Below are 14,202 nucleotides of genomic sequence, written 5' to 3' on the forward strand. Positions count from 1 at the left end.
TATAAAAAATATCCCATGGTAATTCCCTCCCTCTCCCCCCCACACTTTCCCGTTTGAATTTCCATTCTCCATCATATTACCTCCCCATCTCAATCATTGTACTTACATATATACAATACCAATCTATTAAGTACCCTCCTCCTTTCCTTTCTCTTCCCTTTATATCTCCTTTTTAACTTACTGGGCTCTGCTACTAAGTATTTCCCTTCTCACACAGAAGCCCAACACCTTTTTTTTAAGGTAGCATCTCACTCTAGCCCAGGCTGACCTGGACTTCACTATGTAGTCTCAGGGTGGCCTTGAACTTATGGTGATCCTTCTATCTTGCCTCCCAAGTTCTAGGATTAAAGGCATGCGCCACCATGCCCAGTCCATATATGACATTTTAAAAGGAAGTTCAACATTTTAAAATAAGTATAAAGTACTGTTAAAGAAAACATTTTGTATCATTTTTTATCGTGATCTTCTAGCAGCACCACAGCATAAATACAACTTGGTGGCAGTGATCCCTACTTTCCTATGGTGAGTGTAACTGCAACAACACAAAATGTACAATAGCATGTTAAACCCAAAACTCTCTGTATGCACCAAATGTGCAAAACTACAGTGATCTTAACCACATTTCCAAATAAACTTCAGGAGTGTCAGGGCTCCTTAAACTCAGGTATGTTTGCCATATTTTTCACTTTGAATGTCTTAGATACTGTTGAGTTCAAAACAATCAAGGGAGGCCAATGAAGAAACCTGGGTATTAGGTATATTCTTTTATAAAATATATTACCTTTCTAAAGGGCGTATTTCTTCATGCCTATGTGTATAAATTTTCCTCATCACAAGATAAATCCTTGGCAAGCACATGTTATTGACTCTTGAATTTTCCAGAGAAGAAACTGAAATTTTCAAGAATTTTGTATCCAGCTGTCTTTATAGGTTTATTCTTTAGAGGTTTATACATGAACCTTACGAATCTTGCAGATCATCTGAGACCAGTGAAACCCGTTTGGAAAATTAATTAAGGAAGACCAAGTGAAAGCAGAGCAATGATGTTATGTTACATTTCTCCACAATTCTCTCTTGAGGTCATCTTAGAGATATGCATCTGTTGTATATATCAAGTCTTTATATTTTCTTAAGTTGTTTTCTGATTTTTTTTTAATTTATTTGAGAGTGACAGACATAGAGAGAAAGAGGGAGACAGAGAAAGAGAGAGAGAGAGAGAGAGAGAGAGAGAGAGAGAGAGAGAGAGAGAGAGGAGAGAATGGGCATGCCAGGGCCTCCAGCCATTGCAAATGAAATCCAGATGCATGTGCCACCTTGTGCATCTGGCTTATGTGGGTACTGGGGAATCGAGCCTTGAACTGGGGTCCTTAGGCTTCACAAGCAAGCACTTAACCACTAAGCTACCTCTCCAGCCCCTGGTTTATTTATTTATTTATTTATTTATTTATTTGAGAGCGACAGACATAGAGAGAAAGACAGATAGAGGGAGAGAGAGAGAATGGGCGCGCCAGGGCTTCCAGCCTCTGCAAACGAACTCCAGACGCGTGCGCCCCCTTGTGCATCTGGCTAACGTGGGACCTGGGGAACCGAGCCTCGAACCAGGGTCCTTAGGCTTCACAGGCAAGTGCCTTAACCACTAAGCCATCTCTTCAGCCCTCAACTCTTATCTTTTAATTTGAAAAATAAAAATCAACCTAATTAATAAGGAAGACAAGCTAAATTTCCTTTTTGTGATAATTATACTTGTTTACTTATTCAGTTAAGAAATGTTCTGCAGTAGCTCTTTTGACATGTGCTATCTTTCAGATTTCTGTGCCAGATTTATAACACACAAAGCTGCCTAAGGCTTGAACTGCATCTTCCAAGAGCTCATGATTCCACAGGGAGAACTAGACATGTCAGATATTAACCTGGACCCCTAAGGACATATAAAAGACTACTGCATCAGCATGATGAGCATAGTTAGCAGTTTTTAGAATGATGTAAGAATGTTTTTGGTGTGTGTAGTATATGGTGTATGCACATATGTGCAGATGCGTGTGTTCCTTATGCACATGTGTGGAGGCTTGGGGAGGATGATGAGGGTCCTATTATTCTCCTGCCTTATTTCCCTGGGACAGTCTCTCATGGAACCCAGAGTTCCCTATTTTTGGTTACACTAGCTTATTAGGGAGCTCCAGCAGTCTTCCTGTTTCTGAGCCCCTTATCACTGCAGTTACAGGCAAGTATGGCTATGCCCAGTGTTTTGTTTTGTTTTTTTTTTCAGGTAGGGTTTCACTCTAGTCCAGGCTAACCTGCCATTTACTCTGTAGTCTCAGGGTGGCCTTGAACTCATGGTAATCCTCCTGCCTCTGCCTCCCGAATGCTGGGATTAAAGGCATGTGCTACCACATCCGGCTCATGCCTAGCTTTTTAATGTGAATGCTGGGGATTGAACTCAGCTCCTCATGGCTAAGCAGCAAATACTCTTACCTACTGAGCTATCCTTAGCCCTGAGAATAGTTCTTATCTCATATTTTTACAAATATTTAATTTATTTATTTGACAGAGAGGAAGAGAGACAGAATGGGCACACCAGGGCCTCTAGCTACTGCAAATGAGCTCCAGATGCATGTGCCACCTTATACATCTGGATTTACATGTGCACTGGGGAATCCAGCCCAGCCCTTAGGGTTTGCAGGCAAGTGCCTTAACCACTGAACAATCTCTCTAGCCCTTATGCAATACTTTTGAATCCTACTTTAGAAATTGTACTCTGCTTTGTTTTTACCTCCAGCACAGAGAACATTAGACAGTCAGGAAATATTCCCCCAAATGATGTCCTCCTTACATTCTGCTCTGACTACTCATGGGGGCAAAAGACCTACTGTCTGAAGATGAGTCCAGGGTTAGTTCCCCTCTTGCTTTTTAGCTTCTTCACAGTGTTAAAATGTCCTTTTGGAAAACTTAAGCACATTTTTCAGCAAGTTGACTTAGTATTTCCTTTTTTTTTTCCTACCTATTATGTAGTGCATTTGATGAATTATGAAATTCTCACTGCCCAAGGCACACAGTATGTGGTCTGGGAAATCAGGAATTGCCTTATGGGGAAAATATGTGAGGGGGCATTTAAGAAGGCCTCAGAAGAGCAAACCTGTTAGATAGGCATGATCCCATGGTTGGCTTGCTGGGTACATTGAGAAAATCACAGGTGTTTCTTACCCCAAACATGTTAAATGGTTTCTATTCAGGTTGTGCTAATTGGTATGAGTTAAAATCGCAAGTCAAAGTGCCTGAGGCAGCAACATCAATATGATACTACCTCCAGGGAATATACAAAAAGATATTTCTATGCCAAATATTTGTATTTTTAAAATATTTTATTTTTATTTATTTATTTGAGAGGGAGAAAGACACAGAAGGAGAGGGAGATAAAGAGAGAGGGAGGGAGGGAAAGGGAGAGAGGGAGAGAGGAAGAGAGGGAGAGAATGGGCATGCTAGGGCCTTCAGTCATTGCAAATAAATTCCAGATGTATGGGCCACCTTGTACATCTGGCTTACGTGGGACCTGGGGAATTGAACTAGATCATTTGGCTTAGCAGGCAAACACCTTAACTGCTAAGCCATCTCTCCAATCTCATTTGTATTTTTTTTTATTAGTTGTGTGTATAGTGTGTATTCAGCCATGATGGTACCATTATTAGCCTCCCTGTCATCTCCCCCATGAGGATTGTGGGTGTTACATTGTGGAGGTGGCTCTCAGTTATCGGGGAGAGGCATAATGACCCAACTTACAATTTTTCCACCCACTCTTCTGTGAATTTCCCTGAGCCATGTTGGGTTCATTTTAGTTCTATTTTAGTGATGAGGTCTTGGGAGTCACTGTGTCTCTGGATGTCTGATTTGGGAGGAGTTGAGTGTTCTCTGTGTCACTACCCTTCACCCTTGTGCTGGTACCAGCTTCACCAAAAAAGCAGCTCTTGGTCATTACCCCACTAACTGTATGGCTTCAGCTGGTGCTCTGGTGGGTTGCAACAGGCTGATTTTCTCTTTGTGGGCTATGTCCATCTGAAAAAGAGAAGCAAATTCTCCAACAGAGAGTGAGGTTAGTATAAGATACATGGGTATAATAATAAATAATAATACCCATTATTATTTTAGAGAGAATTTAGTAGGTATAGGTCCTTTTGTAGCCCACTATTGGTGGGAGCTTAATATTGGAGAGTGGGTTAGTATTTGGATATGGTTCTGACTTGTTTCCCTGTTCCAGGTGTGGGTTCTGTTCCACTGAATGGATCTATTAGCCAAATCAAGAGCCGTTGGTAACCCACCATGGCTGTGTGCCACTATTGCACTTGTGTGAGCATCACATCAAGCTGATTGCTACTGAGTAGCTTAGACCACGAGATGCTTAGACAGATGTTGGCCATTTTCCCCTAGTCGCTCATGTAACATCTTCTGGCACTAGATAAGCTGTCTGGGGATTGACTGTATTCCAGGTTCCAGGTAGGTCACTCCATCTTCCATCCCAACAGCATATGGTGTCTTTGGCAGTAGGGTCTTACCGTTAACCTTTGGTGGGTCATCAAGTACTTTGATAGAAATCTGTCTTCTTTTGGGAAACCGTGTAGGTCTTTCTGATCAACAGCTCATTGTGGATGTTACCCACATGCTATTACTGGGAGTTACAGGTCAGTGCCAAGGGAGAAGAAGGAAGAAAAACATAGGTAATATAAAAGAGAAAGAGATAAATGAAAGAGAGAGAAGCAGGAGAAGATTGAGGATAGTCTTTATCATACCCTTTACAGACCCCTATGAATCAGGAATTCTCTCTAAGCACCTGATGAAGGTTCGACCTTTTAGTATGTCCTTCAGGATGTAGGATTTTGTGGTGCCATTTCCATTTGGGTCCAGTTTTTTGTCGTCTCCCCACATTACCTTCCCCTTCCACCCCATCATCCCTATTGTCCAGTCCTCAAGATGTTTCTTAGGTATGCCAGCACCATGGACAGATTCTGGTTAGGAGCCACAGAAGAGTGAGACCATGCAATAATTATCTTTCTGTGATTGGGTGAATTCACTGAGAATGATCTGTTCCAAGTTTGACCATTTTTCTTCAAATTTCATTGTGTCATTTTTCTTTACTGATGTATAGAATTTCCTCATGTAGATATACCACATCTTAGTTATCCATTCGTCTAATGATGGACATCGGAGTTGATTCCAGCTCTTAGCTATTATGAATTAAGGAGCTATAAACATGGTTGAACAAATATCTCTGAGCTGAGGTTTGGAGCTTTTATGGTAAATATCCAGTAAGGGAATAACTGGGTCTGTTGGTACCTCTATAGTTATCCCTTTTTAGGATTCTCCATATTGCTTTCCATAGTGGTTATATCAGCTTACATTCCCACCAAAGGTGAATGAAGGTTCCTACTTCTCCACAACTTTCCTAGCATTTGTTGTCATTAGATTTTTTTTTCATTTTTTTAAAATTTTTATTCACATTTTCCATGATTATAAAATATATCCCATGGTAATTCCCTCCCTCCCCACCCACACACTTTCCCATTTGAAATTCCATTCTCCATCTTATTACCTCCCCATTACAATCATTGTAATTACATATATACAATATCAACCTATTAAGTATCCTCCTCCCTTCCTTTCTCTACCCTTTATGTCTCCTTTTTACCTTACTGGCCTCTGCTACTAAGTATTTTCTTGATACTTAGTCATTAGATTTTTTAATGTTTGCTATCCTTACTGGGTTAAGGTGGAATCTCATGTTTTAATTTGCATTTCCTTGATGATTAGGGTTGTTGAACATTTTCTTAAGTGTGTGTTTGCCATTTGAATTTCTTCCTCTGCGAACTCCCTGTGCAGTTTTATGCCCCATTTTGTGAGTGGGCTGTTTGCTTAGTTTGCTTCAGTATTGAGACAAATTGTACATGGGTGTGAACACACACACACACACACACACACACACACACACACACAAACTGCTTGTACAATGTATTTAGCTTAGAATCTTTTTTTTTCAGCTTAGAATCTTTTAATGACATATTCAAGGTATATCATTCATCTTTTACTAAAATATTCCAGTATTTCCACAATTAAAAATACAGTGTTAAAATTAATTGACCAGTAGCCATGCTAGAAGAGGCAGCTCCTGAAATCCACCCCCTCCAAACTTGAATAGGACCTGAAATCATTCCTACCTTGGGGAGCTCTTTGCTGATGTGGACGTTGAGTCTCTGTCCTTCAGTCCAAGCCTGTTTCATGTTCAGACATTCCATGTATTTTATCATAGCAAGGCACTTATTATAAAGGATAATTCATTTTCAAAATTGGTTGGATTGAAGGATGTTTGAGGCAGATTTTTGAATTTTGAAGTTTTAAAAATGTTTATGGGGTGCTAGGATAGAACCCAATGCTTCATGCATACTAAGTGAGCATTCTGCCATCCCAGCGACATGCTGGTTCTGATAGATAGTTTTTTTTTTTTTTAAATTTATTTATTTGAGAGCGACAGACACAGAGAGAAAGACAGATAGAGGGAGAGAGAAAGAATGGGTGCGCCAGGGCTTCCAGCCTCTGCAAACGAACTCCAGACGCGTGCACCCCCTTGTGCATCTGGCTAACGTGGGACCTGGGGAACCGAGCCTCGAACCGGGGTCCTTAGGCTTCACAGGCAAGCGCTTAACTGCTAAGCCATCTCTCCAGCCCTGATAGTTTTGAGAGGGAGAGGAGGCTGGCTCAACCAGAGGCACTGAGATGAATTGTCCTTTTAGAAGTAGAGCTTTATCTGAAGAGGCCTCTTCAGAAAAGGGGTGGGGAGGAGGGAAAGGATGGTACCAACATGTGTTGTTTACATACAAAATATGTCCATATCTAATAAAAAACAAAAATTAATAAATGAATATAATAAAATAAGTAGAGCTTTATAAAGGTAGTTGTTAGCATCATGTAACAGATAGCATAATGGGATTCTGGAAAGAAAGAGAGAGAGAGAGAGAGAGAGAGAGAGAGAGAGAGAGAGAGAGAGAGAGAGACACCAGAAATCCGAGGAGCAAGGTGTCCCTTTTTGTGAGTTTCTGGGGACATGGGGGTGTGTCTGGACACAGTAGAGGAGAAAGCATAGGCAATGGAGAGTCAGAGATATAACACACTCTTTAAGGCTCAGAGAACATTGTGCAATAAGGGACGCTGAAAGAATGTTAGAGCCACATGGTGGAAAGTGACTCTGAGGCAGGCATTGTTCCCTGGCCCCACAGAGACTGACTGGTATATTCACTACCCCACAGTGACTACTGATAACCCCGCTGAGAAGGGCCCTCAGTGGAATGGGGGAGAGGGCACATGAGAGTATAACCGATGGGAATATGTCCGATTTGCAATATATTCATGTAACAAAGTTCTCAATGAAAAAAAAAAAAGCATTGGGAAGTTCTACTGAATTGAGAAGTTGTCAAAACCCCTCCCCCATCATTGTTAATCACAACAAGCTGTGTAATAAATCTTAGATAAATGGCTCAAAATGTGGCTAATTTGTTTTATAAATCTCATAAGAATCAACACAAGTTATAATAAAAAGGTATGTGGTCCTTCCAGGTCTTCCTGTGGGGCTGGAGGCAGTGGTTTTCTGCCATGTCACTCTATAGGAAGGCACTAGATAAAGGAGTTATAATTCAAGGTTGCCTTTGGCAGCAGGGTCTCTTCAAGTGCCTACATCTGTGTTTGAACATCCCCAGCCCTGATATTTTTTTAAGGCAAACTGCAAGCACTATAGGATTGCCTGAAGGTAATAGTGACATGCAGGGGTCTTCGGAATGAAAAGGCAGAGACACCCTATAGGAAATGGGAGATGCCAGGGCAAAAGGAGGAGCCTGCTAACCCTATAGGCAAACATCCCCAGTGTTTGCCTCTGAAGATATCCGCAGTGAAAGGTTGCCAGGTTTTCCCCACAGATGCTGTTGTTGATGGGTCCTGACCTCCTGCCAGGAAGTTTGATCTGAACATCTGGTGAAGGCTGTGTTTTGTCACTGATGGGGTCTGTGCAGGAGCTCTGTGACAATTACTAACCACAATTATGATTTGGGCAGAGAATTTCTACTACCTGTGTGTCTATGTGCATAAATAAATCAAGCATCAAGTTCAGTTTAATCTTGCGTTTGTGATGTACCCAGACAACACATGTGGAACATGAGGATATTTTGAGGCTAATGGACCTGCATGCACATAGTTGTCAAGGCTCATAGGACTATACAATTTAAACAAATTTCTTAAGAATTTTATTCTAAGTTATAATAAAATACATATATTTAATGTAAAACTTAAGAGCGATGATTATCCTGTATAGTGATTGTTTCTGAGCTATGGCTTTCCAGGCTGTATCACGTGTACTAACATATCCTGGCATTTTCCCCTGGCAGTTGATTGCGATGCTCCACTGGTCTCTGCTTTGCCTCTGACATCCTTCAGTGGCTCCTCAGAGCTGTCCAGCAGCCATGGTCCTGGGTTTGCCAAGCTTAATAGAAGAGATGGTGAGTGTACTTTTTGCTACATATTGATCCTTAGTGACTCCTAATGGATTTTCATTTAATCAAGTAATCATAATTTATTGGTGCTTTGTTCAAGGAAATAAAAGTTCAAATAAACTCATTTATTCAAACCCGGAACTTGGAGGATGCATGTGGCATTAATAGATTGATCACTTAGGCACCTTCATCTGCATGGGCCTCTCTTAGTATAGTCTCACTCCTGATTGTGATGACAGTTGATCTTTTTAGTCATTTTGACATTTAGGTATTGATTAAAGGTTTTACAAACTGCTTTGTTCTTTTGTATTCTTTTCTCTATGTCAAGCATCCATTTCTGTGTGTACATTGCCCCAGATTATTTTATTAGCTCAGTTTGAACAAGAAACGTGGCAAAATAATGAAGCATTTGAAATATTTTTATTATGCTTTAGTTACAACTCTTAGTTTCTCATTATGGCTTGTTACTTCTTTCTTTAGCATTCACTGAGGAGAAATAAATATATAACATTTTGTTCATGTTCTACTGTGCATATCTGGTTATATTTGTAAATATATCTCATGAGGAGTGTGCTTTCTTTTACATACATGTAAATACAAGGATAGGAAGTCAAATGTTAATTATCATGTGCTGTGGTTTGGGTAAGTGCTCTCCAAATACCCATTGTGTTAAAGGCATTATTGGATGGTCTTGGAACCTTTGAGAAGTAGAGCCTGTTGTGAGGAAGTTAGGCCATGGAGGATAACCTCAAAGGGGATATTGAATATTGGAAATTGAATCTCTCACTCACTGTCGCTATTTCTCAAACACAAGCACTTTCTCTCTTTCTCTCCCTAATTCCTGGATGCTATGATGTGAGGACTTTCTTCACTTCATGCTCCCACCATCATTTCCTGCCTTATCACAACCCAAAGGTCATAGGGCCAAGTAATCATGAGCTGAAACCTCTGTCCCCAGCAGCCCTTCTTCTTTTTAATTTGTCTTGGAGAAATCTGTTATACTAGTAAAAGGTTAACATGCTGTGTGCAAGAGAGATGTAAATACCACATATATACTGACAAGCTATCATCCTGGACTTCTTTAAGCAAAAACCAAGGTGAAACTTCTTTGATTAGAACCCTAGAAACTTGAAATTACACCATCCAGAGGAAATATTTACAGACATATATGAAGAAGATGTACAGTATGAATAGTGTGCTTCCCCATTTCTCCATGCCGCTTTATTATCCCTGCCTCCCTTGTCTTTAATTCCCTGATGCCTTCCTTGCTGTTTTCAATATATGAGAACATTTAGTACATTGCACATTGGACAAACTGGGATGTTATGGGCAATATGTTTACTAAAAATGAGCAGCATAGCTTTTGATTTTTTTCAAATATACTAATTTGTATATCTGCATTTACAAATCTACCAATAACATCATATATAAATTTTCAAATAACACATAAGCAAAAACATTTGCTAAAATACATTTTAAGTCTATTTCATTCATTGCTAAGATTTGGTTCTGGTTATTTACTGTAGATAATATTCTTGCAGAGACCAAATGAATGAAACCATTATCATTGAAACAGTGATTGCCACAGGGCACAGGAGATGAAGGAGTGAAAGGTCACTTTAAGCCATAGCTGTTATTGAAGCCAAATCAAATTTCATATTAAAGTGCATCACTGTGAGGTTTCTCCATCATAGGGAACATGTTTATTCTTACTTTATTTTCTTTCAATGCATACACTTCAAAGGCATGATAGCAATCTTAACAAAATTTATTTTCATATTTATGAAAGAAAAATAGACCTACATTTTACTTTAGTTATCATCTGAGTTGATCACAGTTCATTGTTGCCTTTTGTGTGTATAGGTGTATATGGGCATAGTCTGTATAACACAGTACGTGTGGTATTTGTATACATATGTTGTGTGTGTGTATGTACATGTTTGTGCAAATGTATACACACTGTGCACATGTCTATAGAGGCCAGAGGAAGGCACTGAGTATCTATCATGCTCCCCCTTTACTTGCTTGAAAGAGAGTCTCTTACCACACCTGGAGGTGAAGGCGACTGGCTGAGATACTGGGAGGCCCAGGAGTCTTATGTCTTTGCCTCCAAAGCACTGGGATTACTGGAATATGCATCCGATTGTTTTTTTTAAACATGGGTTTAGAGATAAAACTAAGGTCTTCATGCTTCTGCAGCAAGTTCTCTTAAACATTGAATCATCTTCCCAGCCTTCACGCTTGTCATCTTTAAATTAGTTTTGACTTTCTCCTTTCCCTTATGGTAGCTTGCAACTCTCAAAAAAAGAATTTCGAACAGAGTGTGGCATATGAAAGACTATAGATTACCTCCAGTGTATTAGTAAGCTGGCTTAGATTTATAGTGGCTTGTGGAAGAGTGACCAAACAAGTAGGCTGATCATAACATGTTACACCAGCACTTCTGGGTAAGATGGTGGACTAGGACAGCTCAAGTGTGAAGGGATAATGAACAACTGACCCTGGTGGACTATCAAAATTTCCTGGAACATAGCTTGTAAGGGGCATCTGTTACAAAGCACGCTCATAACTCAGATACCTCAAGAGCTATAAGGCCACCTCGGGGATGGCCCTAATCTACTCTAAAAGGTCTTATCTCCCCATTCTTCACTCCCAAGGAAAGCAAAGAGAAGATAGAAACTACCAAATGTTTAACTCTACCCTCATCTTTGTCTTCACTGGAGTCTCGCCCTTTAAATCTCCAGTCCTACACATTCATACATGGTAGTTTCATCCCAGGAGAGCTCCTGTCTCTTCAATAAAAATAATCTGTACTGTTGATGCTGACTTTTTTCTTCCCTCTTGTATTTCTCATATGGCTGTAGTCAATCCCAAATACCAACACAGTGCAAGCCAGTGAAGGGAAAAATTAAGAAAAACAAAAAACAAAGAGACTCTTGTCTCTAAAAGGGAAATTAAAGAACTCCAGAACACAACAAAAAAGTAATAGCAAAACAAAAGAAGAAAAAAAATATTCCAGCAACTCAGAGATTGGTATCTGTGATCCCCAGCATCCTGAGCACAGCTTAGAGCTCTTGGCCACAGAGAAAACTTCCCAGGGACTTGAGCACCAGGTACTGGAAATGAAAATTTGATGTTAAAGGGTCCCCAGGAGAGTGCAGGCAAGCATCAGATGAGGGGTTTGGAAACGTGCAATGAAGAGACTTACAATGCACAACCCCTCCCCAACCCTGCCACAGACCATAGGAGAACAAGATCACTTCCCGACTCCACGGGCTCCCAGATGCCAGAGGAGCTGCTCAAAGTGTAACAAGAGAACTCTCCTCCAGGGAGTAACCATGGACTACCCTCATCCACAGACTTGGCTCCAGAGAAAGGGAAGTTTGCAGCCCTGTGTAGTGGCCTGACTTCAGAACTAAGCGAACAAGCTGAACCGCCTGTCCCAGGAAGAAAGGAAGTCCCAGTGAAAGTCACCATTCCAGGAGCCAAGGAAGGCCAAACTAGATATAAATATCAGACTAGCCAGTTTTCAAATTCTATCTCTGTCCAGCTCTTGCTGTAGCTTATACTCATGCTATGTCCAGCACCTATTGTCATCCTGGCAGACCAGCATGGCCCCCACTCTACTTTTTCTCTGAGGCTTCCTTTGTTTTTAGCTGTATGAGGAAGGATGGTTTTGTACTTTGTTTTTTATTTTACGCATGTTGTTTAGCTTCTGTCTTCTCTTTTCTCCTCTTTCCCTTTGCATCATCCTCTCCCAAAGAACATTATGTGTTGTGATTTATAGGAACTCTGAGTCTCAGCTCCAAAGATGAAACTATTCCACGTTAGCTGTGAACATACTTTCACCCCATCTCTTTAGTCTATCTTTAGACAAAATCCTCCCATCATCCCCCATTTTTTCTCTTATAGCTCTACTTTTTATTCCCACTTTTTTCTTTTTTCTCCTACAGCTCCACTTTTTACTATTGTCCCCTCCTTGACCTTTTCTATATTAACCCAATACTGACTAATCATTCTATGAAATTTTCTTTATCTTTGTCTCTCTCTACAAACCCCCAATAACCAACATATTACTACATGTAATACTGTCAATGTTACCTTAATCTCTACAATGTTAGCATTTAAGAGGTGGTTGTTTTATAGTAGACTATCACTATAATAGACTATTACTATCTCAAGACAGTGACTATTACGGGGATTGTTCTCAAAGGGGAAAACTGGGGAAGAGTCTCGTGTCCTGAATACCGGCATAACAGAAGAAAATGACACCTTAACCCTATTAAAAGCCAGTCCTTTTTGCATGTAGCAAACACTTTAACTGAAAGAAGGAAGATAACCTAAGTTTAAAAATAAAAGGCCCAAAGTGAGGTCAGGGGAAGAGATTAAGAGATTGAGTAAAGGAAAGGTGGAGGGAGGGCCAATCAAAATCTAAGAGGATATAAATAAGTCATATGGAATCCTACTTTTTTGGACAATGGAACATTCAGGAGCTATAGATTGTTGCTAGAAAATTTTCAGTGAGTTGTTGGCCAGGGGGGGTCCCTGATGCCCCCAAAACATTGTAGGCCATTGCTGAAGCTCTTGGTTTCCCACCAGGAATAGATGGTAAGACCCTATTGCTGAAGACTCCACATACGTGGGCTGCAAGGCCACTGAGAAATCCTGCTGGAACTGAGCTAATTACTTCCTCCATATAGACCAGCTGACAGAAAGCTGGAAGAAGCCATTCTGCATGCAGTTCAATGGGAGAAAGAGAAATCACCAGTGAAGATATTCAACAGTGGACACTGTAAGCCTTATATTTGGCCAGCCAGGCCAAATGAGCCAATGAGCGCAATAGTGTCACATTTGTCATGGTGAAAACCAACTGCCCTCTAATTGGACTGGAGGTCTACTCCATGGAGGGAATACATCCCTGATATGGAAACTTAAAACATGGGTAGTCATGAGCCCAAATGTGTAACATCTGCTGCTATCTGGCTAAATATATATACTATGCTCACCAAACTGCCCAGTAAGCACTTCTTTTAAGGTTCATACCTATATATTAATACTACTTTCACTTTTGGTTAGAGAAACTTCTCTTTTCAGATGGCAGTCACCTTGGGATGACTCAGAAGGTGCCATGGTGCTAGAAAGAAGTGACAGGAAAAGAAGTGACAGGAAACATGTCCCCTCCAAAACCTACCAATCACAGAATGGATGGCCTCTCATGATAGAGACTTAGATAGGAAAGAATTCATAAGAATGATGATGAATATGAGCAAAGACATGAAAGAATTTTAAGATAACAGAAATAATCAGCTGAATGAAATAAGCAAGTCTATGGAAAAGATGAAAATAGAATTCAATAAAACAAAATATTGAAGTGATGCTAGATATGAAAAATACAATAAGTGAAATAAAAAAAAACTCAGTGGTAAGCCTCACCAATAGGGTGTATAATGAGGAGTACAGAATATTATGGCTTGAAGATGAGGTAAGGGAATTGATGTTTCGTCAAGGAGAATCATAAGCTTACAAAAATATATAGATAGTACATTCAAGATCTCTGCGACACCATGAAAAGAACAAATCTATAGATTGTGGAGATAGAAGAACACAATGGTAAAAGAATAAAAAATATTTTCAATACAATTACAGCAGAAAATTCTCCAAACCTAGGAAAGAGATGCCCGTC

The 14,202-nt window shown here is 40.2% G+C and overlaps 1 protein-coding gene across 1 annotated transcript in view; it reads left to right on the forward strand.

Annotated features, from left to right (window-relative positions):
• LOC101596216 (contactin-associated protein-like 3) overlaps nt 1-14,202 on the forward strand; it is a 246,774-nt gene that overhangs the window by 26,286 nt on the left and 206,286 nt on the right. The window contains exon 2 of the mRNA XM_045144614.1: nt 8,415-8,525. Coding sequence (XP_045000549.1) covers nt 8,415-8,525 — 111 coding nt within the window. The remainder of the gene's footprint in view (nt 1-8,414; nt 8,526-14,202) is intronic.

Source organism: Jaculus jaculus, chromosome 2 (assembly GCF_020740685.1).
Source record: "Jaculus jaculus isolate mJacJac1 chromosome 2, mJacJac1.mat.Y.cur, whole genome shotgun sequence".
NCBI lineage: Eukaryota > Metazoa > Chordata > Mammalia > Rodentia > Dipodidae > Jaculus > Jaculus jaculus.